The sequence below is a fragment of the Branchiostoma lanceolatum genome, chromosome 8 (genome assembly GCF_035083965.1).
Source record: "Branchiostoma lanceolatum isolate klBraLanc5 chromosome 8, klBraLanc5.hap2, whole genome shotgun sequence".
Taxonomy (NCBI): Eukaryota; Metazoa; Chordata; class Leptocardii; order Amphioxiformes; family Branchiostomatidae; genus Branchiostoma; species Branchiostoma lanceolatum.
The window spans coordinates 15358064-15381080 of record NC_089729.1 but is presented as its reverse complement, the minus strand read 5'-3'; the positions used below and the strand labels follow the sequence as shown (position 1 = coordinate 15381080).

Below are 23017 nucleotides of genomic sequence, written 5' to 3'. Positions count from 1 at the left end.
ATAACATGACGTGCATCAGGCTAACACGACGCGTACATATCTGCTTCGAACTTACATTTGCTAGTATTCACCCCTTGTTTTCATGTGTGCAGTAACGTTTTCAAATGTTCTCCGTTGACGTGTACCCTGGCTTGAACTGTTCTTACAAGTTGTTGTGAATTGCTCGAACAGGCAACACGTCCATAAAGTTGAACTGTATACCCCCCTCCCCCTGAAACGACAGGTTGAACAACTTACAACGAATGCCTGCTTAATTGTTATTCTCGGGCTTTGTCATTGGTAGATACTGAAGGAGCTAAAATTAGAGAAGCTCACTCTTGTCTGGGAAAAGTTTGCCCCTTCTCCCGACTGCGGCATCAGGTTGAATCACTTACGCACGAATACGTGCTTAAATGCTATACTCGGGCACCGTTATTGGTAGATACGTAGAGAGATTAAATTAGCTAGAGACGCTCTCTCTAGCCTGGGAAAAGTTTGCCCCTTCTTCTTGACGTGTTACTGGTGTCTTCATTACACACAAGGTCAGGACCAGTGGAGTTCCAGACAAGGATTGCGACGTTGTAACCTTTGGCGCATCGTCTTTGACGAAATGAATGACGTTACTCTATTAAATCATCGAACACGACGCGCCTCAGGCTAACACGACGCGCCTCAGGCGAACACGACGCGCACGCGCATCAGGCTAAAACGACGCGCCTCAGGATAACACGACGCGCCTAAGGATAACACGACGCGCCTCAGGATAACACGACGCGCGCGCGCCTCAGGATAACACGACGCGCACGCGCCTCAGGATAACACGACGCGCCTCAGGATAACACGACGCGCACGCGCATCAGGCTAACACGATAAGAACAACCGCCAAGGCCACAAGACAGTAATCAAGCTTTCTTAATACATGGTATTCATGTAAGAACGACACTGTAAAAAGTCACCTACCTGAGTTTTAGTCCATGAAAAACATGCAATGGCAGGGGTGTCAGACCTCTAAAGTTGCAATCTAGAGCATAATTTCAACTTTCTCATCGGCGCGAAGCGTACGAATCCGGCCATGTTGACAAAAATTGACCTTTGATCCCCTTCTCTACCTGATAATCACACAAAAACACAAAACGTCTACCTGAGAGAAACCCTTACCTGTAACATCCAGCTCCAAAATATCAACATATCCTAGAAAAAAGCCCCTTTACAGCTACTTTTACCAAGGGTACCAAACCTATCTCCTCGAGCTAGCATAACACATCGTCAGTACATTTGAAAATGGTGTTTTATTCAATTCAATTGTGCCGATGAACAATTTCATGAATCAACTACTCTATTGACATCATCTTTTAAACTTTGCTCTACACTTGAAGTAGTCCTGGAATTGCTAGATGCTGGCAACGGTTGAGATGAATGAATGAATGAATGATTTATTGCACAACAATTGCATCAGTGACAATGTATGGCAAATTACAGACAACATAGGTAACACTTAACAATCTAGTTCTATACATGTATAAGAATATACTACTTACTATAATACTATATCTAGTGTGATCTATGGCCATTGCAACATGGAACTAATACAGATTAAGGGTTGTTTTTCTAGGCTAATTGTAATCTAAGGAAATTTCTAATTACTATAACGCTACATCAAATGCAATCTACTTTAATTGATGAGAAGTACAGCATGAAACTTTTTTACCGGACCAGAGGTTCCCGCCAATTACTAATTTGTTTTCGTCGCATGAGGCGTCGCATCATTAACTGCTGCGTGACATCTGGCACATAAAAGCACTTGAAGTGTTAAATAAGCAATTATAGCAATTAGATTTTTATGTGACGCTCATCCGCTGCCCTTTAGTTTAGCACTCTAATTAAATCATCAGATCATATAAATAGTCGGTTTTATTCATGCAAGATAGTTCAAGCCGAGAGGGAACCACCGAACGCAGAGACCGTCCAGAGACATCCAAGAGCAACAGACCCCAGACATTCAATAACGGTGAGCAGGCTACATATGCATTTAGCTTATTTAAGATATCGAAGATTTACCTACATTAATACATAACCTATTGGTAGTGTTGATTTTTGTTGTTAATCTTGTTGCCCAGAAGCTATAGCAGTACAATCCACCCATGTGACGTCCATGATAGCGCTTAAAAAGCTGTGTGATGAACCTTAGAAGAATCATATCTAATTTGATATGGAATTTTCGTCGATTTTTGTGACAGCTAAGCCCTTATCTCAACGGACCATGGAACGCGCGGGTCGCTCAGCGTGTAACTTCCCCTTCGGCGGGCTTCAAGTCTCAGCTTTAATTCAATAGTAATTTCTTGCGCTTTCGGGCGGCATGATCATTCCGACTCACTAGCTCTCTTGCCAGACGACGTCATGGGGGTCTACATGGGGATGGGGGTGGGCTGGAAACGATACTCGTAGAAATCACGGTGAGCATTTAGCTTATTTAGGATATCGAAGATTTACCTACATTGATATATAACCTATTGCTAGCGTTGATTTTTTGTTGTGTTGTTGATCTTGCATGTTGCCCACAAGCGTCCATGATCCCGCTTAAAAAGCTGTGTGCTAATCCTTAAAAGAATGATATCTAATTTGATATGGAATTTGTAGTCGATTTTTGTGTCAGTTAAGCCCCTATCTCAATGGACTGAGGCACGCTGGCGGTAACTTGAAAATTACTACCGACAACGTGCCGCGTACAAACGCCAGCTCACCGCCCTGTAGCCGCCCTATCGCCGCCAATGTGCCACTTGAAATGACGATTCTTTACGTTAAAGGAGGAAAATTTCCGCGAACAAGCCCCGAACTAGACTATTTGGTCCACTAGTCGCCAATTGGTCCCCAAATGGTGTATCGGCTGGCTGCTTCAAAATTTGAGTTACTGCACTATTATTTCCCATCGTTTTCGTTTGAACGCAGCAACGAGATTCACCCTTGTTCCTTCGTACAAGTTGTTGAGAATTTTTCAAACTGCGTGTATCGAAGAAAATAAATGAAACAGTTGTACCTATTGTCGTCAGTTCATGGTAGCGCCTTTCTGATTTTGCTTTGCTGTTGTTACGTACTCTCGAGTACAGGATAGAAAGCTCTATCATGTCTATATCACTTGAAAAGATACAAGTGCTGTATACAACGTATATAATTCTGGAAATGGCCTCACCTGCCAAAAACAATGACGGTAAACATGTGACATTTTGTGGGCAGTACTCTGTAACGTACATATGTGCCTCAAACTTACATTTGTATTCTCCCCTTGTTTTTATGTGTGCAGCAACGTTTTCGAATAGTCCCCTTTGACGCTTACCCTGGCTTGAACTGTTCGTACAAGTTGTTATGAATTACCCGAACATAAAGTTGAACTGTCCATGCCCCCTCCCCCTGAAACGACAGGTTGAATCACTTACGCACGAATGCCTGCTTAATTGTTATTCTCGGGCGCTGTCGTTGGTAGATACTGAAGGAGCTAAAATTAGAGACGCTCTCTCTATCCTGGGAAAAGTTTGCCCCTTCTTCTTGACATGTTACTGGTGTTAGTCTTCGTACCTTCATTAAGCCCCTGTCACACTTGTGCGTATATACAAGCCCGGATGAGTTGCGTATTAACATATTTTTGGTTTAGGTTAAGTTTGCAGCCGAATAAGTGATTTCTTAGGTTCGATCACTAGGCTGCACAACGGTGGGTCAAAGTAGAAGAAAACAACTTCTTTCCCGCAAACTTTACTTAATCCAAAAAAAATGTTAATGCACAACTCACGCGCACTTGAATATACGCACAAATGTGACAAGGCCCTAACACACAAGGTCAGGACCAGTGGTGTGCCAACGCGTACGTCACAAGAGTTCCCAACAAGGATTGCGACGTTCTAATCATTGGCGCATCGTCTTTGACGAAATGAATGACGTTACTCTATTTAATCATCGAACACGAAGCGCCTCAGGCTAACACGACGCGCCTCAGGCGAACACGACGCGCCTCAGCTCAGGCAAACACGACGCGCACGCGCATCAGGCTTACACAACGCGCACGCGCATCAGGATAACACGACGCGCCTCAGGATAACACGACGCGCACGCGCATCAGGCTAAAACGACGCGCCTCAGGATAACACGACGCGCCTTAGGATAACACGACGCGCACGCGCCTCAGGATAACACGACGCGCACGCGCCTCAGGATAACACGACGCGCCTCAGGATAACACGACGCGCACGCGCATCAGGCTAACACGATAAGAACAACCGCCAAGGCCACAAGACAGTAATCAAGCTTTCTATCTTAATACATGGTATTCATGTAAGAACGACACTGTAAAAAGTCACCTACCTGAGTTTTAGTCCATAAAAAACATGCATTGGCAGGGGTGTCAGACCTCTAAAGTTTCAATCTAGAGCATAATTTAATCTTTCTAATTGGCACAACGCGTACGAATCCGGCCATGTTTACAAAAATTGACCTTGTACAATGTATATAATTCTGAAAATGGCCTCACCTACCAAAAAAACAATAACGACAAACATGTGACATTTTGTGGGCAGTACTCTGTAGCGTACATATGTGCCTCGAACTTACATTTGCTATTATTCTCCCCTTGTTTTCGTGTATGCGGCAACGTTTTCGAATAGTCCCCTTTGACGCTTACCCTGGCTTAAACTGTTTGCACAACTGGTTATGAATTACCCGAACATAAAGTTGAACTGTCCATGCCCCCTCCCCCTGAAACGACAGGTTGAATCACTTACGCACGAATGCCTGCTTAATTGTTATTCTCGGGCGCTGTCGTTGGTAGATACTGAAGGAGCTAAAATTAGAGACGCTCTCTCTATCCTGGGAAAAGTTTGCCCCTTCTTCTTGACATGTTACTGGTGTTAGTCTTCGTACCTTCATTAAGCCCCTGTAACACTTGTGCGTATATACAAGTCCGCATGAGTTGCGTATTAACATATTTTTGGTTTAGGTTAAGTTGCAGCCGAATAAGTGATTTCTTAGGTTCGATCACTAGGCTGCACAACGGTGGGTCAAAGTAGAAGAAAACAACTTCTTTCCCGCAAACTTTACTCAATCCAAAAAAATGTTAATGCACAACTCACGCGCACTTGAATATACGCACAAGTGTGACAGGGCCCTAACACACAAGGTCAGGACCAGTGGTGTGCCAACGTGTACGTCACAAGAGTTCCCAACAAGGATTGCGACGTTCTAATCATTGGCGCATCGTCTTTGACGAAATGAATGACGTTACTCTATTTAATCATCGAACACGAAGAGCCTCAGGCTAACACGACGCGCCTCAGGCGAACAAGACGCGCCTCAGCTCAGGCAAACACGACGCGCACGCGCATCAGACTAACACAACGCGCACGCGCATCAGGATAACACGACGCGCCTCAGGATAACACGACGCGCACGCGCATCAGGCTAACACGATAAGAACAACCGCCAAGGCCACAAGACAGTAATCAAGCTTTCTATCTTAATACATGGTATTCATGTAAGAACGACACTGTAAAAAGTCACCTACCTGAGTTTTAGTCCATAAAAAACATGCATTGGCAGGGGTGTCAGACCTCTAAAGTTTCAATCTAGAGCATAATTTAATCTTTCTAATCGGCGCAACCTGTACGAATCCGGCCATGTTTACAAAAATTGACCTTGTACAATGTATATAATTCTGGAAATGGCCTCACCTACCAAAAAAACAATAACGACAAACATGTGAGATTTTGTGGGCAGTACTCTGTAGCGTACATATGTGCCTCGAACTTACATTTGCTATTATTCTCCCCTTGTTTTCGTGTATGCAGCAACGTTTTCGAATAGTCCCCTTTGACGCTTATCCTGGCTTGAACTGTTCGTACAACTTGTTATGAATTACCCGAACATAAAGTTGAACTGTCCATGCCCCCTCCCCCTGAAACGACAGGTTGAATCACTTACGCAGGAATGCCTGCTTAATTGTTATTCTCGGGCGCTGTCGTTGGTAGATACTGAAGGAGCTAAAATTAGAGACGCTCTCTCTATCTCGGGAATAGTTTGCCCCTTCTTCTTGACATGTTACTGGTGTTAGTCTTCGTACCTTCATTAAGCCCCTGTCACACTTGTGCGTATATACAAGCCCGCATGAGTTGCGTATTAACATATTTTTGGTTTAGGTTAAGTTTGCAGCCGAATAAGTGATTTCTTAGGTTCGATCACTAGGCTGCACAACGGTGGGTCAAAGTAGAAGAAAACAACTTCTTCCCCGCAAACTTTACTCAATCCAAAAAAATGTTAATGCACAACTCACGCGCACTTGAATATACGCACAAGTGTGACAGGGCCCTAACACACAAGGTCAGGACCAGTGGTGTGCCAACGCGTACGTCACAAGAGTTCCCAACAAGGATTGCGACGTTCTAATCATTGGCGCATCGTCTTTGACGAAATGAATGACGTTACTCTATTTAATCATCAAACACGAAGCGCCTCAGGCTAACACGACGCGCCTCAGGCGAACACGACGCGCCTCAGCTCAGGCAAACACGACGCGCACGCGCATCAGGCTAACACGATAAGAACAACCGCCAAGGCCACAAGACAGTAATCAAGCTTGCTATCTTGATACATGGTATTCATGTAAGAAAGAGGCTGTCAAAAGTCACCTACCTGAGTTTTAGTCCATGAAAAACATGCATTGGCAGGGGTTTCAGACCTCTAAAGTTTCAATCTAGAGCATAATTTAATCTTTCTAATTGGCACAACGCGTACGAATCCAGCCATGTTTACAAAAATTGGCCTTGTACAATGTATATAATTCTGGAAATGGCCTCACCTACCAAAAAAACAATAACGACAAACATGTGAGATTTTGTGGGCAGTACTCTGTAGCGTACATATGTGTCTCGAACTTACATTTGCTATTATTCTCCCCTTGTTTTCGTGTATGAGGCAACGTTTTCGAATAGTCCCCTTTGACGCTTACCCTGGCTTGAACTGTTCGTACAAGTTGTTATGAATTACCCTAACATAGAGTTGGACTGTGCATAACCCTCCCCCTGGAACGACAGGTTGAACGACTTACGCACGAGTGCCTGCTTAATTGTTATACTCGGGAGCTGTCGTTGGTAAATACTGTAGGAGCTGAAATTAGAGATGCTCTCTCTAGCCTGGGGAAATGTTGCCCTTCTCTCAAAGCACCAGGTTGAATTATTTACGCAAGAATGCCTGCTTGATTGTTATACTCGGGCGCTGTAATTTGTAGATACTTAGGGAGCTATAGTTAGAGACGCTCTCTCTAGCCTGGGAAAATGTTGCCCTTCTCTCGAAGCACCAGGTTGAATCACTTACGCAAGAATGGCTGCTTGATTGTTATCCTCGGGCACTGTCGTTGGTAGATATTTTCTATGTTTTGGTCTAGGACACACACACGCGTACACATACACATACACGCAAGCACACACACATACACACACACACATACAGCATACACACACACATATATAGCATACACACACACACACATACATTCATACACAAACACACGCAAATGATGTCGAACGCACACACACACGTCACAAGACCAGAAAGTCTTGTCAAATAGGACATCAAATGTCCCAATCTGACAACATGTTTGGTTCATGGATAGTAAATAAGTGTGTGACATGCAGATAGATCGCATGTAGTTCCTAGATACTTAGGCAGCTATGTGTATAATCGGAGGCCATCTTTCAAGCCTGGGGAAAAGTTGCCCTGCTCGCACCGCGCCAAGGTGGCGTTACCTTCTACCTCGTTGGATGATGCCGAGTAATTATCGATTACTTTCGGTAATTACTCTGCATTATTATCCACCTGATGTAACATTCAAAAGTAAAATATACCTGTGACCATAAAATCATTTCCAAATCAACGGAATCACGGAACTGTTCAACGGAATTAGATCAATTACAATGGTTTTTATCTTTACCATTTGGAATCTTTACCATTTGCCTTAACTGGCAACAAGCCAAACGCCACTGCCCCGTTCCCTTCAAACAACAGGTTGAACGACTTGCCTATATGATTCATGTAGCAAACGGACTGTCATTAATTTGGTAGATATTTAGGAAGCTATAATTAGACACACATATATCTAGTCTGCTTGAACCCTGCCCAAAAGAGCGGTTTTCACAAGGCGCGCTTCTACCATCAGGAGATCTTCTGAAATGAATGTCAGTTTTTCACACGATGTCGACAGACATTCCATCTTTATGGTCCGTTAGATTTTGTAGCAATTCTGTACATCAGGATTCCTCAAAACTTAATCATATATGTTATTATATATCTAGTAACAATATACGCAGATTTTTTTCCGTGTGCGATATCGCTACTTCTATGTTGCAAAGACACAACTCACAATGTAACCCGCGGATTTTTTGTGCCGGGTATTAAGATGCCCTCCATTCTGTCCACCCTTCATGGCTCGTCCAAGCTGCAGACAGACAGACTCATGCAATGTTAGTATCGCTTCAGCCAAGTCTCAACAAGTCTCCAGCAAGTCATTTTATGGATTTTGGGAGGGCAGATCTTTAACCTCCTTTGGAAGGAAACGAGATCTGTACAAGGCATACCGGTAACAGCATTTGATAAATGTGTCTTCAGTATAAGTATTACCAGACAAATTATCAGACATGACACCGGTCCGTTGTTGTTTCTGTGCAGCCGCTTGTCTCGCGATTTCGTCTCGGTTTCCAAGCACGTTGTCCTTTCTTCCCTCCCTGTGTTAGGATCATGGCGAACCTACACTCATTTGACAAACTACCTTCTACCTTTTTATCCCCACTATCATGCAATAGTCACGTTGCTAGCTTTTTTAAAAGCATTTCTTGTTTGTCCTAAATACATAGGCACTCAACAGGACTGAGGCGATGGCCAGTCACTTGTTTGCGCTTGTCCTGACGCTGACGCTCCTGGCTACTTCCCTGTATCCAGGTAAACATTCTTTGACATAAAAGGAAACAATGAAACTTGTGTGGATTCATCGCTTGGACTTACATGTAACATTTGTTTCACTTCAAGGTCGGTCCATTCTGGATAAAACTACAATACATTTGTAACTTGAAATGCGTAGTATCAGGTGCGTCTTCGATGAAGGCATATCAGTCTGAATATGATCTTAACTCTTTCTTTGTACCACAAGCCAAGAGCCTGCTTTCCCAGGAACAACAGCTTAATGGTGAAGATCCCTCATTTGACATCGAGGAAGCGGAGCTTGAAGGTAGAGGGTTCAACAAAGTTGCCTAATTACATGTGAAAATGCAGATTTATCATTTGAACTTAACATTTGCCTCTCTACAAGGTCGATCCATTCTGGTCAAAACCACTATTACTTGAAATGGATATTATCAGGTGCGTCTTAGATGGATGCATATCATGATCAGTCTATATATGATTTTAACTTTTTTTGTGTGTGCCACAAGCCAAGAGCATGTCATCCCAGGAACACCAGCTCAATGATGAAGGTGTCTCATTTGACATCGAGGAAGCGGAGGTTCTGCTTAAAGAGCTTGAAGGTATTTTTTTATTTAGTTTCTGTACGCCGGTAAACAAGGTTCTGCAACTGCTTACTCATGTATTCTCTATCGCAAAATATCTGCATGTTTCATTACCGTACATCATAAATACAACTTATGGCAACCTTATGGTATATTCTAAAGAGAGAAGAGAAAGGCTGGAACACTTGAATGGGCCCGATCCTGATTTGGACAAAAGGGTCTTTATACTATAGGGAGTCCAAAGATGATGCCATTTGTATCATAGCAGGATCATTTCTATACCGAATCAGTTGAAATTTGGCTCAGTATCAAATATCAAATATTAACATATCGTCTTGAGACTGAAATGCCTCATTTGGTTGTTCAGATTTGCAGAGCGACTGAGTTGAATTCAAAGCAGTCACCAGGGCCCTAAATATGCGCTTTGTTCATTGGTTCTTTGCTTTTTGTATACTGCTTTTCCATTAATGAAGACAGCGGAGACTTTGCACACTTCTTAGTCATTCAGCACTAATAACTGTTTCGTTTTTCTTAATTGATGGGAAATAAGTGTGCAGAAACCTTTAATCAACACATCTCGTATTCGGCTATGGATTCCACTGGCTGTAATATCACACCTCACTCTATCCTTATGGCTGTAAAATGGGAATTGTTTGGTGTACAGATATGAAAATTGTACAGATAGAGAGATTTATCATCATACTAGTATAATTTTAGCAATTGGAAGTGGGTTAGGGGAACTGATTTTTGCTGCTTCTGACAAACGTCCAAGAGGAGGCCAAAATAAGATTCAGTCTGAAAGAAAAAGATGTGTTCCTTAACCTTTACCTTTGTGCAAATTTAGACTCATTTTATAAAACAAATGAACCTGCTATGACACAAGTACCGAGTGGCATAAATGTTAAACTCCTCCTCGAAATGCAACGTATCCTTTGACATCAAAAATTTCTTCTTGGTTGACCATGTCTATGCTGTGGAGTAAAGATGCATCTTTGCGTGTAACGTTACATACTACTTGATTTGGGTAAAAAGTATTTCGCTCATTCTACCATTATTTGCACTCCAATTATCCAGTGATCTTATTTTCTAACCCAGATTTGGTGGAGGAAGAAGTGATGGCGAACAACAACGGCGGTGATGATGACATGGCCCTACTTCCCGAGAATCGACAGGCTGCACCAAACCGTTAGTGTGAATTTTATAAAATCATAAACTGATGATAAGTTAATGGTTCAGCTGAAATGTTTTGTTGTAGACTTGGGTTTTCTCGTGATGATATATATAATATGTTTTGAAATACTTTGTCACAGAGTCTGTGTAGAAATTAAAGGACTGTAACGTATACGTGACACATATATAAAACACTGACAGTATGTTCAGTTTACACCAACACAGTGTTTTTATTTGTTGTAAAATGTTTATTAGAAACAAGAGACTGCTTGAAACAAAAATCCAAGACAATAATCATTTATCATTGAGGTAAATAATCATTGTCGTGGATTCATTGCCTTGGTCTTACCTTTTCTAATACAATGTACATTACTATAGAAGACGAATGTCGTGCCGAACCGACGAACCCTACAATACATTTGTAACTTGAAATGCGTAGTATCAGGTGCGTCTTCGATGAAGGCATATCAGTCTAAATATGATCTTAACTCTTTCTTTGTACCACAAGCCAAGAGCCTGCTTTCCCAGGAACAACAGCTTAATGGTGAAGATCCCTCATTTGACATCGAGGAAGCGGAGCTTGAAGGTAGAGGATTCTTTTTCATTAAGTTCCTGTTGTGAACAAAGCTGCCTAATTACATGTGAAAATGCAGATTTATCATTTGGACTTAACATTTGTCTCTCTACAAGGTCGATCCATTTTGGAAATGCATATTATCAGGTGCGTCTTAGATGGATGCATATCATGATCAGTCTATATATGATTTTAACTTTTTTTGTGTGTGCCACAAGCCAAGAGCATGTCATCCCAGGAACACCAGCTCAATGATGAAGGTGCCTCATTTGACATCGAGGAAGCGGAGGTTCTGCTTAAAGAGCTTGAAGGTATTTTTTTATTTAGTTTCTGTACGCCGGTAAACAAGGTTCTGCCACTGCTTACTCATGTATTCTCTATCGCAAAATATCTGCATGTTTCATTACCGTATATCATAAATACAACTTACAGCAACCTTATGGTATATTCTAAAGAGAGAAGAGAAAGGCTGGAACACTTGAATGGTCCCGATCCTGATTTGGACAAAAGGGTCTTTATACTAGAGGGAGTCCAAAGATGATGCCATTTGTATCATAGCAGGATCATTTCTATACCGAATCAGTTGAAATTTGGCTCAGTATCAAATATCAAATATTAACATATCGTCTTGAGACTGAAATGTCTCATTTGGTTGTTCAGATTTGCAGAGCGACTGAGTTGAATTCAAAGCAGTCACCAGGGCCCTAAATATGCGCTTTGTTCATTGGAGGTTTTTGTATACTGCTTTTCTATTAATGAAGACAGCGGCACACTTCTTAGTCATTCAGCACTTATAACTGTTTCGTTTTTCTTAATTGATGGGAAAAAAGTGTGAAGAAACCTTTAATCAACACATCTCGTATTCGGCTATGGATTCCACTGGCTGTAATATCACACCTCACTCTATCCTTATGGCTGTAAAATGGGAATTGTTAGGTGTACAGATATGAAAATTGTACAGATAGAGAGATTTATTATCATACTAGTATAATTTTAGCAATTGGAAGTGGGATAGGGGAACTGATTTTTGCTTCTGACAAACGTCCAAGAGGAGGCCAAAATGAGATTCAGTCTGAAACAAAAAGATGTGTTCCTTAACCTTTACCTTTGTGCAAATTTAGACTCATTTTATAAAACAAATGAACCTGCTATGACACAAGTACCGAGTGGCATAAATGTTTTACTCCTCCTCGAAATGCAAAGTATCCTTTGACATCAAAAATTTCTTCTTGGTTGACCATGTCTATGCTGTGGAGTAAAGATGCATCTTTGCGTGTAACGTTACATACTACAGTCAAACCTGCCTATAGCGGTCACTCAAGGGACTGGCCAAAATCGACCGCTATGGACAGGTGGCCGCTCTATAGAAACGGTTGATTTTGACCACGAGCAATAAGTGCCACACTGAGAAACATATTTCACATACTATACATGTACAGTGTACAGTCAAAACTTCCACAAGACGACGATCGGCTCAAGATGACTGCTTTCGGTCGGTCTCGATTTTTCCACAAGCATATTATTTAAGTCCAAGTCGATCCATCGATCCGCCCCCAAACCGGAGCACATGCGACTTAAAATGTTGCCGAAGACAACCGTGTCATTTTCAATTGCGCGGTGACATTATCTATCGGCAAAAAATTGCGGAATATCGACGTGGGAAAAACAAAATGGCGCCTGAGGTTATAGGGTCATTGGGATAGTCTACTGTAATGTAGGTGTGGGGTATGATTTTACTCTATACTGAATAGTACAATATGTTAATTTATTTCGTCAAAGAAGTTTTTTGAATGAAGAGAATACATAAACCAAGAATTGATGACTTTAAAACATTTTTGTAGAGGATAAAAGGCGTCTGTATAAACTGCTCGCCCATGCTACTACTAGTGAAGTAACCCAAGTAAACAAAGCGTCCGCAAAATGTACCGCGCGCAAGAGACTCTCTTTGTCTGCAAATTTCTGGCGTCTTAGCGGTTTTGGAAATTCAAAACCCTCACCAGGGGCAAAATAAAACCATAGGCAACATTTTCATGGGTAATACTGCTATAAAAAAATATAATGACAATATTTTTCTGCCGAGATTTGGAAGAAATCTTGCGGCGACCATGAGCCGCGACCGTTATCGGCAGTGTTTCCAGACCCGCGGGTCCGAAAATCGTGTGGCCGCGACCGCGTTGGACAGGTGACCGCTATAGACGAATTCTTAATGCTTACGTCAATGGGAAAAATCCAAGGGACCGACAAAAAGTGACCACTATGGGCAGGTGGCCGCTATGCAAAGGTGGCCGCTAATACAGGTTTGACTGATGTACTTGATTTGGGTAAAAAGTATTTCGCTCATTCTACCATTATTTGCACTCCAATTATTCAGTGATCTTATTTTCTAACCCAGATTTGGTGGAGGAAGAAGTGATGGCGAACAACAACGGCGGTGATGATGACATGGCCCTACTTCCCGAGAAACGGGCTGCACCAACCCGTTAGTGTGAATTTTATGAAATCATAAACTGATGATAAGTTAATGGTTCAGCTGAAATGTTTTGTTGTAGACTTGGGTTTTCTCGTGATGATGTATATAATATGTTTTGAAATACTTTGTCACAGAGTCTGTGTAGAAAGGACTGTAACGTATACGTGACACATATATAAAACACTGACAGTATGTTCAGTTTACACCAACACAGTGTTTTTAATTGTTGTAAAATGTTTATTAGAAACAAGAGACTGCTTGAAACAAAAATCCAAGACAATAATCATTTTTCATTGAGGTAAATAATCATTGTCGTGGATTTATTGTCTTGGTCTTACCTTTTCTAATACAATGTACATTACTACAGAAGACGAATGTCGTGTCGAAGTGACGAACCGGCAGAATTGTGGCTGGTGGGGCATAACTGAAGATCAGTGCCATCAGCGAGGATGCTGCTTTGATAGACCAGAGGAAGGATACTGGTGCTTCCACAAGAGAGGTAAGCGTGTTCTGAAGATGCTATGGTCATGATTCTTAAGTGGTGGATAGCTCTTGGGGCAGGAAGTAAATGGTTTAGGTTTGGGCAATTTGGGGAATATTGACCATGGTAAAATCCTGATGAATACGGATTTATTAAGCTGCATGCAGTATTGATACAGATTCGTATACGAAAACAATATCGTTTCAATAGTAAACATACGTTGTAGAAACTACTATTTTAACGTTAAATCTCAGCTTCTATCATTTCCAAAGTGCCAAAATTGTCAATCTGAAAACATTTTTTAAAAGCTGGCACCTTCCCACATTTCACGGGCGAGTTTGTTTTGCCAAATTTTGTCGTTAAAGTAAACTAAGAAGCAATTTGTCGGGTCATGGCTGATTCGAATCTGAGTCTCAAAGCGGTCGATTGGTTGAGGTGCCACGTATACAGCCAGTTAGAGCTCTTACCTTGGTAGCAAACTCTTTTAGAAATTTACTTAGAATGAGGCAAGGTTAATTTTTACAGCGTTGTTGCGTTTGAGTGGCTTAATTAATCTCTCAAGATCCGCGATTGTTACCGAGATCTCTGGAAAGACAACATGTAACGCTAATAATGTGCGTACAGCAAGAAATACAAGGGAACGGAACTGAGATAAGAGGTCCTAAGAAAATAAGAACTAATTAAGTGCAGAAGTGGGCGGTAAATAAATTAATATACATTTTCAGAATTACCCAGAATGAGGCAAGCTTTAATGTTTACAGCGCTGTTGTTGTGTTTGCGTGGCTTCTCCCAAAATTGGGCGTCGCATGCAAATGATCCGCGATTGTCATGCCGACAGCTTTGGAAATCCGATAGGTAATGATATGCTAATGAACTGCTGCGTCACGAGCGCTATAGACCCCGGCCCCCACAACACGGACGTGAACTGTGAGAAACAGTCCACTGGGGACATTTCTGTTTTCTCGTTCACGACGAAACAAAGGGTGTGGCAGAAGGAAGGCGATAGTTAGTAACATGAGGAATTTCAACAAAGGAGCTCCGAAGCTGTGACGACATACTTCACAAATAAATGTTGTTTGGAAACAAATAGTCTTCTGACTGCAGATCAATTGATAGATCCAACGTACCTTGCTTGTGAACTAAGTCATCCATGACACTCTTGATATCAGGGCCAGGAGCGTCATCTTATACAGGGGTTTGGGTGACAAACTGAGATTTTGCGGGTAACGCCGATTCACGATTTTCAACTTAGTTAATAGGGACAAGTTCTTTTGCTGGGGAAATCTTATTTCAGATCGTCTTTCCAAAGCCGTCGGTAACAATCGCGGATCTTGTGAGAATAATTTAGCGACGTAAACAGAACAACAACGCTGTAAAAATTCAATCTTTCCTTATTCCGGGTAGAATTCTAAAAATGGGACACGTTGTATTTATTTACCGCCCACTTCTGTATTTTAATCTTTCCACAGTACCATTTCCTTACATTTCCATCGATTTTACTTCGGCTAGCGACATATTTCGTTCCATTTCGTTCCTTTTCGTTCCATTTCGCACTTTCTATAGTTCCATTTCCTTCCATTTTGCACTTTCTGTACACCCAGCCTGGGTGCCATCCCAGTTAGTTTAACGCTGCTCTCATATCTTATCTTCTTAAGTTATACTGAACATAACCCGCTCTAGGCCATCGTGTCCAGGGTAGGTGAGGTGCACGGCTCAGTGCGGCCGGCGGTGGAAGTGCTCAACAAAGCTAGGCAAAAAAAAAAAAAAAAAAACGTTGTTATCCGAGGATTGTGTGACTTTGATGCAATCTGGCATTGGACTTCGCGATACGAAGAATTCATCAATATAAAACGCTTAATGATGGATTCTGGGTAAGAATTAACGCGTTACGTGAAATGAAAGCGACCAAATACACTTCATGGATGATTTACCGCATTTTGATGTTAAATTAGAGCGGACCGGCTTCGAATTAGCGTAGCTCGGTACGCCCAACGGAAAAGGGCACGCAGGCCCTCCCAATAGCTTCTTTGCGTAATGGTACTAGTATTTTTTACTACAGGACGAACTGTCAACAGGTGAAGCTCCCCACCATGGAAATTCTTGTATACATGAGAGGGTTACAGGTTGTTTCGCTACATTGTCAGTTCGTTACAGTACTTTTCGCTACATGTCAATCCGTTTCGCTACATGGTATAAGTTGTTTCGCTACATTTGAATCTTACTTCTCTAGATAGACCACTAACATTAGAAATGGTTTTACTACAAACATTTACGTATTGTCAATGAATGAAATCGGAAAATGTTTCCGTGTGAGCCCAATGATTTTTATACGGAGGACAGTCACGTTTCATACAGCGTGAGTTGTTTGACATAACTTTATTTCTTCTTGAAACCCTACTCACGCTGTATGAAACGTGACCGCCCTCCATATGAAAATCATCGGGCTCACATATTCATGCGGCCGAAAAATTTTCCGCGAATGTCCGATTCAATTCATTGACAATACGTAAGTAAAACCATTTCTAATGTCACTAGTCTGTCTAGAGAAATAACATCCAAATGTAGCGAAACAACTTGTACCATTTGGCGAAACAACTTGGACCATGTAGCGAAGTAACTTTGTGCCATGTAGCGAAACAACTTATGCCATGTAGCGAAACGACTGTAGCGAACTGACAATGTAGCGAAACAACCGGTTGCACATGAGAGACGTCGTCACGCGCGACTTTGGACTGAAACAGGACAAAATCAGTTCATTACGCGACAAATGACCTTACCGTTACGTCCATTGTTCATGGAGGTAACAAATGTTAAAGATATTAGGCGAGTACAGTAATATCTCAAGCTCCTCCCTCACACAGGAAGCCGTGAGTACAAAAGCCTGGGTTGCTGGAGGGACACCGCTGACCGCGCCATTACAGAGCTCGAGGGGACAGATCCACGCCTAGATGGCAGGTTCGGGGTCCGTAAGAACCCCATGGCCATAGAGAAGTGCTACCAGGTCGCACTCTCTCGTGGTTTCACCGTGTTTGCTGTACAAGCCGGCGGCTGGTGTGCTGGGTCTACTGATGGTCAAGACACCTACAACAAGTACGGAACTTCCACAGCCTGTGCAGCTGACGGCGAAGGCGGGCCTTGGGGAAATGAGGTTTACCAGATTACAGGTCAGACTCGGGCAAAGGGTGTAGATAACAAAATGAAGTGAATTTGCTTAATATTACCCGTGTAAGAAAAATGTTTATCTGTGCAAATGCCTTACATAATCTTTACCGGGATATGTAAGCCATCATTTTTGTGTCGAAATTAATTTCGTACTGCAAAAGGTACTTTAAGTAGACGAAAATACGTCTTCGATAAGGTCCCCTTCATTCTTACGAATCGACGCTTTTTTATGCCATAATTGCAGTGAAAATACATCTACGATATAAACATTTGTACTATTTTAAGGTAAATTTTTAAATTCGATATTTGGACACGGAAATGATGCCGTACAACATGGCTTCATTTCCGTGTCAAAATATGGTATTTAGAAACGTACCTTAAAATAGCGAAAATACGTCTACGATATACCTATTCTTGTTTTTAGGTACGTTTTTAAATACAATATTTTGACACGGAAATGATGCCTTACACACCCACGCGACAAAAAAGTGAAAAAGAGGTTTCGAGGGCCTAGTTTTGATTCCACATCTCTCATAACATGTGCAGCACGCTAAGGTATCGTCACACCTCCGCCCGGGCAGTGGAAAAAGACCATTTAAGTAAAGCGTATCGTAAAGGACAGATATTCTAGTTAATGGTTCCCATAGGAAAGCATTTTGAATTACACTAAAATAAGGCTTCATCAAAGCACTAACCCAAAGTTCAACCTGCAAAATTCTGCTCCACCGGAAAGTAGGAAGGGTCTATTTTATGAAAATGGACCCCCCCCCCCAAAAAAGCTCAAACTTCCAGAAAAGCTGAAAGTTGTAAAGAAACCCTACCTTGGGCCACGATTTTCTCCTTTATACATTCTCTGAGGTCCCAACAACTCACATATATGTATGTCCTTACGCCAAGTATACTGTAGTAGTAGTAGACTGGTTTATTTTGTCATCATCTGACATACAGGCCTCATGGCAGCCGTTACAAGGCTGCATTGCGAGGCTAAATACAACATAATTCATTATAAGTCACACAGCTTTCAGGCATCGATTAAAGGTTTTAAAACAATATACTGCTGAACTGAACAACTATTTATCTTCTGGTGCAATAACTGAACAACTGAACAAATTAGCTTAGACCCTACCTGTGCTGTCTAACCCCAAAAAGTCTCCGGATTGGGCCAGAATTATCAAGGAAAAAAATGATTTTCAAGGGCGCAACTCAACAGTGAGGTCTGCCCTAAATACGCGCCTTATGCTAAGGTACCGTTACATATCCGCCCGGGGAGCGACCATTTGGTGGCACAAAGCAGCATGAAACATTGTTAATTTGGGTTACATCGCCATCCATTTATATGTATATTCATGAGAAATGGTAAAGATTTATGGAAACGACATGTGAAAAGTATGTAAGTATGCCATTATATATTGTTTAATGTACATCAAAAACATGAGACTGCTTCAAACAATAGATCATAAGACAATGATTATTTCTTTTTAAGGTTTGGGGTCATCACAGCAGGATTGTGGCTGGTGGGGTATAACTGAAGATCAGTGCCATCAGCGAGGATGCTGCTTTCATAAACCAGAGGAAGGATACTGGTGCTTTCACAATATTAATAAAGGTAAGCTTGTTCTGGAAGTGCTATGGTCATGATTGTTAAGTGGTGGGTGACTCTTCGGGCAGAGAGTAAGTGGTTTGAGTTTAGGCAATTTGGGCAATATTGACCATGGTAAATTAAATCCTAATGAATACAAATAAAGTTACATTCAGTATGGATACAGAGTTGTATACGTAAAACAATATCGTTCTGATAGTAAAAATGAGTTTATCTTAGACGTACTTTCGTATTCCTACGTCTGAATTGCAATATCGTATACCTGATGACGATAATCTAAATTACGTTTTATAAAGATATCTTGTCCTGCGGGAAGCTTATATGTAGTCACTCTCTCTCTCTCTCTCTCTCTCTCTCTCTATATATATATATATACAGAGCCTGTATGTGAGTCCTGTATATGTACGGGTTGGGGACATTTTTCAGCTGAACGCATCACACCGCAGTGAAACGCACCGAATGTAGAAATAACAATGCCACCGCAGCGCAGAATAACTGCAGGGAAAATTATCAGATCAATAAATCAAACTAATGAATTAAATCTTCCTACTAATCGCGTGAGGTGACCTCATCAGAGTCATCTTTTTTTATTTCGTGGAGAACGCGCAATGCCTAGCGTCAATGCCCGTTCCACAAAGCGCACGACGGACCCGCACCGCTGCGTTTACGTACTAGAAACCGAAAGACTAAGATAGCCTTGACTAATTCAGTTCGTCTTCACGTAGTTTGTTTCTGTAGGTATTCTTTGACAATACTGGGAAAGTATATCAGTGCCGTACCTTGAGTTTAAAAGTCGACTGCACTAGAATCAACAACACCAACGCCTTGCAACCTTTGGATGAAAAACAGCCGAGAAGGTGACCCCGGTAGACATGGACATACAGGCCTTCCCAGATTTCAAACCAACAAGATTTTTTACAACAGTCATAGTTGAAGACTCTACGATTCTGACTTGCTATTCATTGATTACTGAATCGAGGGCGAAATGCAAACAAATCATCAAAAATTGATGATAGTAAACGTATAATAATCGGATAGCAGTCAGGCAAGTTAAGTCGAATGTTATCACAGCCTCAAATAAACAACAAATTTCTTTTGCGAGAAATTTTGTTTTTGAATATGCCCGAGGGAGTCAAACATTTTCTAAAGGCCTCTATCCGTCTCAATTGTCTGCCTCAAAAGTTACCTTTCGAATTCACATCAGTAGCAACGTGAAAAGACGTGTTCATTTTACGCGCAAAGACAGAACCAGATGAAGTAATTTGTCACTCAGACAATATGTGATAAACCACGTCAGTGAATGTTGGTACGAGGGGTGATCAATAAGTTCTCGGCCTCAACCAGAAATAAGGTGCACAACTCAGATTTCTTGGCATAATTAGTAGTATGACGTCTCGCAATATGCACCAAATTTCAAATTATTGTGGTCATTACTTTTCAGTCGACGTCCATTTAAACTCAGTAGGTAAGAGGCGAGAAAAACCAGGTTGAACTGTGATCAGAGCTGAGTGAGTCGAGCTCCTGATGCCATGAATGCCATGAATCAGCATATAATCTTCGAAGACATTGTCAAAATGTTTCCTGAACATTCCCTTCTTATTTCAACTAAAAAGAAGCGGGTATCTGACTTTCAGCAGAGCAAGTTAGCCCGCACACCTCAGGTCGCAGCTCAATTGTCCATGTCTTTATTCTTCTACCTCACTTAACATTACTGGGTGTAGCCTGCAGAGTAATGATCACAATGATTTGAATTTTGGCAGACAATCATAAAAGCCTTTATAGTTTGAGAGATTTTCCCCCGATATCTAAGTTATGCACCTTATTTCTGGGCCAGTGCGAGGACGTTTGGTCACCCCTCGTACGTCTGGATCCGTGATGCGCCTCGGATACCTGATCATGAGGATACTTGCGCGGATCCTTCGGTTTTAAATATTTGCCAATATGTTAGATGTTTGGGTTGTTTGTATGTCGGTAGTTGCTTCGGATCCTGAAGAATAAATACTTGTTGTCCGGGGATTGTGTGACTTTGAGGCAATCTGGCATTCGACTTCGCGACACGAAGAATCAATCAATATAAAACGCTTAACGATGGATTCTGGGTAATAATTAACGCGAAAAGCGACCAAATACGCTTTATGGCTGATTTACCGCATTTTAATGTTAACTTAGAACGACCGGGTTCGAATTAGATTAGCTCGCTGCGCCTTACACAAAAGGGCATGCAGACCCTCCCAACAGCTTTAATTATACAAATACTTTTTACTACAGGACGAACTGTCAACAGGTCAAGTTCCCAATGCCCACCATTAAAATTCTGGTATACCTGAGAGACGTCGTCGCGACTTCGGGCTGAAACAGAACTTCCTTATGCAACAAATGTTTCTTGTTTACCGAAGATGAACAGTAAAGAGTCATTTCAGTTGTCTTGACTCTTACCTATTGGTACAACTTGGCCTCTCTTGAAGGGGGTTCAGAAGAAGATTAATGTGTCCAAACTTTATTCATTAAAACCTGACCACTTTCTGACAACTTGCAATGGAGCGTCGTGAGTTCGAGTGTATAAAAACGTATTAAGGGCCCTCCACGTTAACGTACGTCCAGTTTTCATGGAGGTAACAAGCGTTAAAGATATTCCGCGATTACAGTAATATCTCTGGCTCCTCTCCCTCACACAGGAAGCCGTGGGTACATCAGCCTGGGTTGCTGGAGGGACACCGCTGACCGCGCCATTACAGAGCTCGAGGGGACAGATCCACGCCTAGATGGCAGCGACTACACGAGACGGACCAACGCTATAGAGAAGTGTTACCAGGTCGCACTCTCTCGTGGTTTCACCGTGTTTGCTGTACAGAATGGCGGTTGGTGTGCTGGGTCTGCTGATGGTCACAACACCTACAACAAGTACGGAGCTTCCACAGCCTGTGCAGGGGACGGCGAAGGCGGGCCTTGGGGAAATGAGGTCTACAAGATTACAGGTCAGACGCCGGCAAAGTGTGTAGATAACAAAATGAAGTGAATTTGCTTAATATTACCGGCGTAAAAAATATTATTTCTTTGTGCAAATTCCTTAGTAATACATAATCTATACCGGGATATGTATGCCATCATTTTTGTGTCGAAGTTTCGTACTGAAAAAGGTACCTTAAGTAAACGAAAATACGTCTACGATAAGGTCCTCTTCCTTCTTCCGAGACGACGCTTTTTCATGCTGTTGATACCTTGGCAGGGGAATCGGAAGAAGATCAATGTGTGCAAACTTTATTCATCAAAGCCTGACCACATTTTGGCAACTATAGCAAGCAGCGCGGTGAGTCTGGGCGTTTGAAAAACGTCTTATGTTAGGGCCCTCCCCGTTACGTCCAGCTTTCATGGAGGTAACACACGTTAAAGATATTCGACGATTACAGTAATATCTCAAGCTCCTCCCTCACACAGGAAGCCGTGAGTACATCAGCCTGGGTTGCTGGAGGGACACCGCTGACCGCGCCATTACATCCCTCGAGGGGACAGATCCACGCCTGGATGGCAGCGACTACAAGACAAGGGTCAACGCTGTAGAGAAGTGCTATCAGGTTGCACACTCTCGTGGTTTCACCGTGTTTGCTGTACAGGATGGTGGGCAGTGTTTCGGGTCTGCTGATGGCCACGACACCTACAACAAGTACGGAACTTCCACAGCCTGTGTAGTTGACGGCGAAGGCGGGTCTTGGGGAAATGAGGTTTACTGGATTACAGGTCAGCCGCCGGTCAAGAGTGTAGATAACAAAATGAAATGAATTTGCTTAATATTACCCGTGTAAGAAAAATGTTTATCTGTGCAAATGCCTTACTTAATCTATACCGGGATATGTAATGCTTCGGTCACAATTGCGCCGGTGCCCGTCGGGGATGTAGTCCCGGCCGGGCTCTGACGTCCGGGGGGCACCGGTTGTCGTGGTCACAATTAAAAGTTTCCTGCACGCTGCCCTGCAGGGGTCCCGGGGTGCTCCGGCAGGCACTCGGTGGCATTTTTGTAAAATTTTGTCTACTTCATTGGTCGGTCTCTGGT

At 42.2% G+C, this 23017-nt stretch overlaps 1 protein-coding gene and 1 long non-coding RNA gene across 2 annotated transcripts; both read left to right on the top strand.

The window, feature by feature from the left end:
• Positions 1-1797: 1797 nt before the first annotated feature.
• LOC136440692 (uncharacterized) lies at positions 1798-17190 on the top strand (the record flags this gene model as incomplete). The annotated part of the gene is made up of 10 exons (XM_066436793.1): positions 1798-1987; positions 8865-8949; positions 9158-9235; positions 9438-9530; positions 10608-10697; positions 11191-11268; positions 11475-11567; positions 13649-13735; positions 14094-14225; positions 17069-17190. Coding segments are annotated over exons 2-10 (837 nt in total), but the record flags the coding sequence as incomplete, so codon positions are not given.
• A 4-nt stretch (positions 17191-17194) lies between these two features.
• LOC136440921 (uncharacterized) lies at positions 17195-21930 on the top strand. The gene is made up of 3 exons (XR_010756730.1): positions 17195-17371; positions 18853-18975; positions 21645-21930. It is a non-coding gene; the product is annotated as an uncharacterized lncRNA (long non-coding RNA).
• The last annotated feature ends 1087 nt before the right edge of the window (positions 21931-23017 follow it).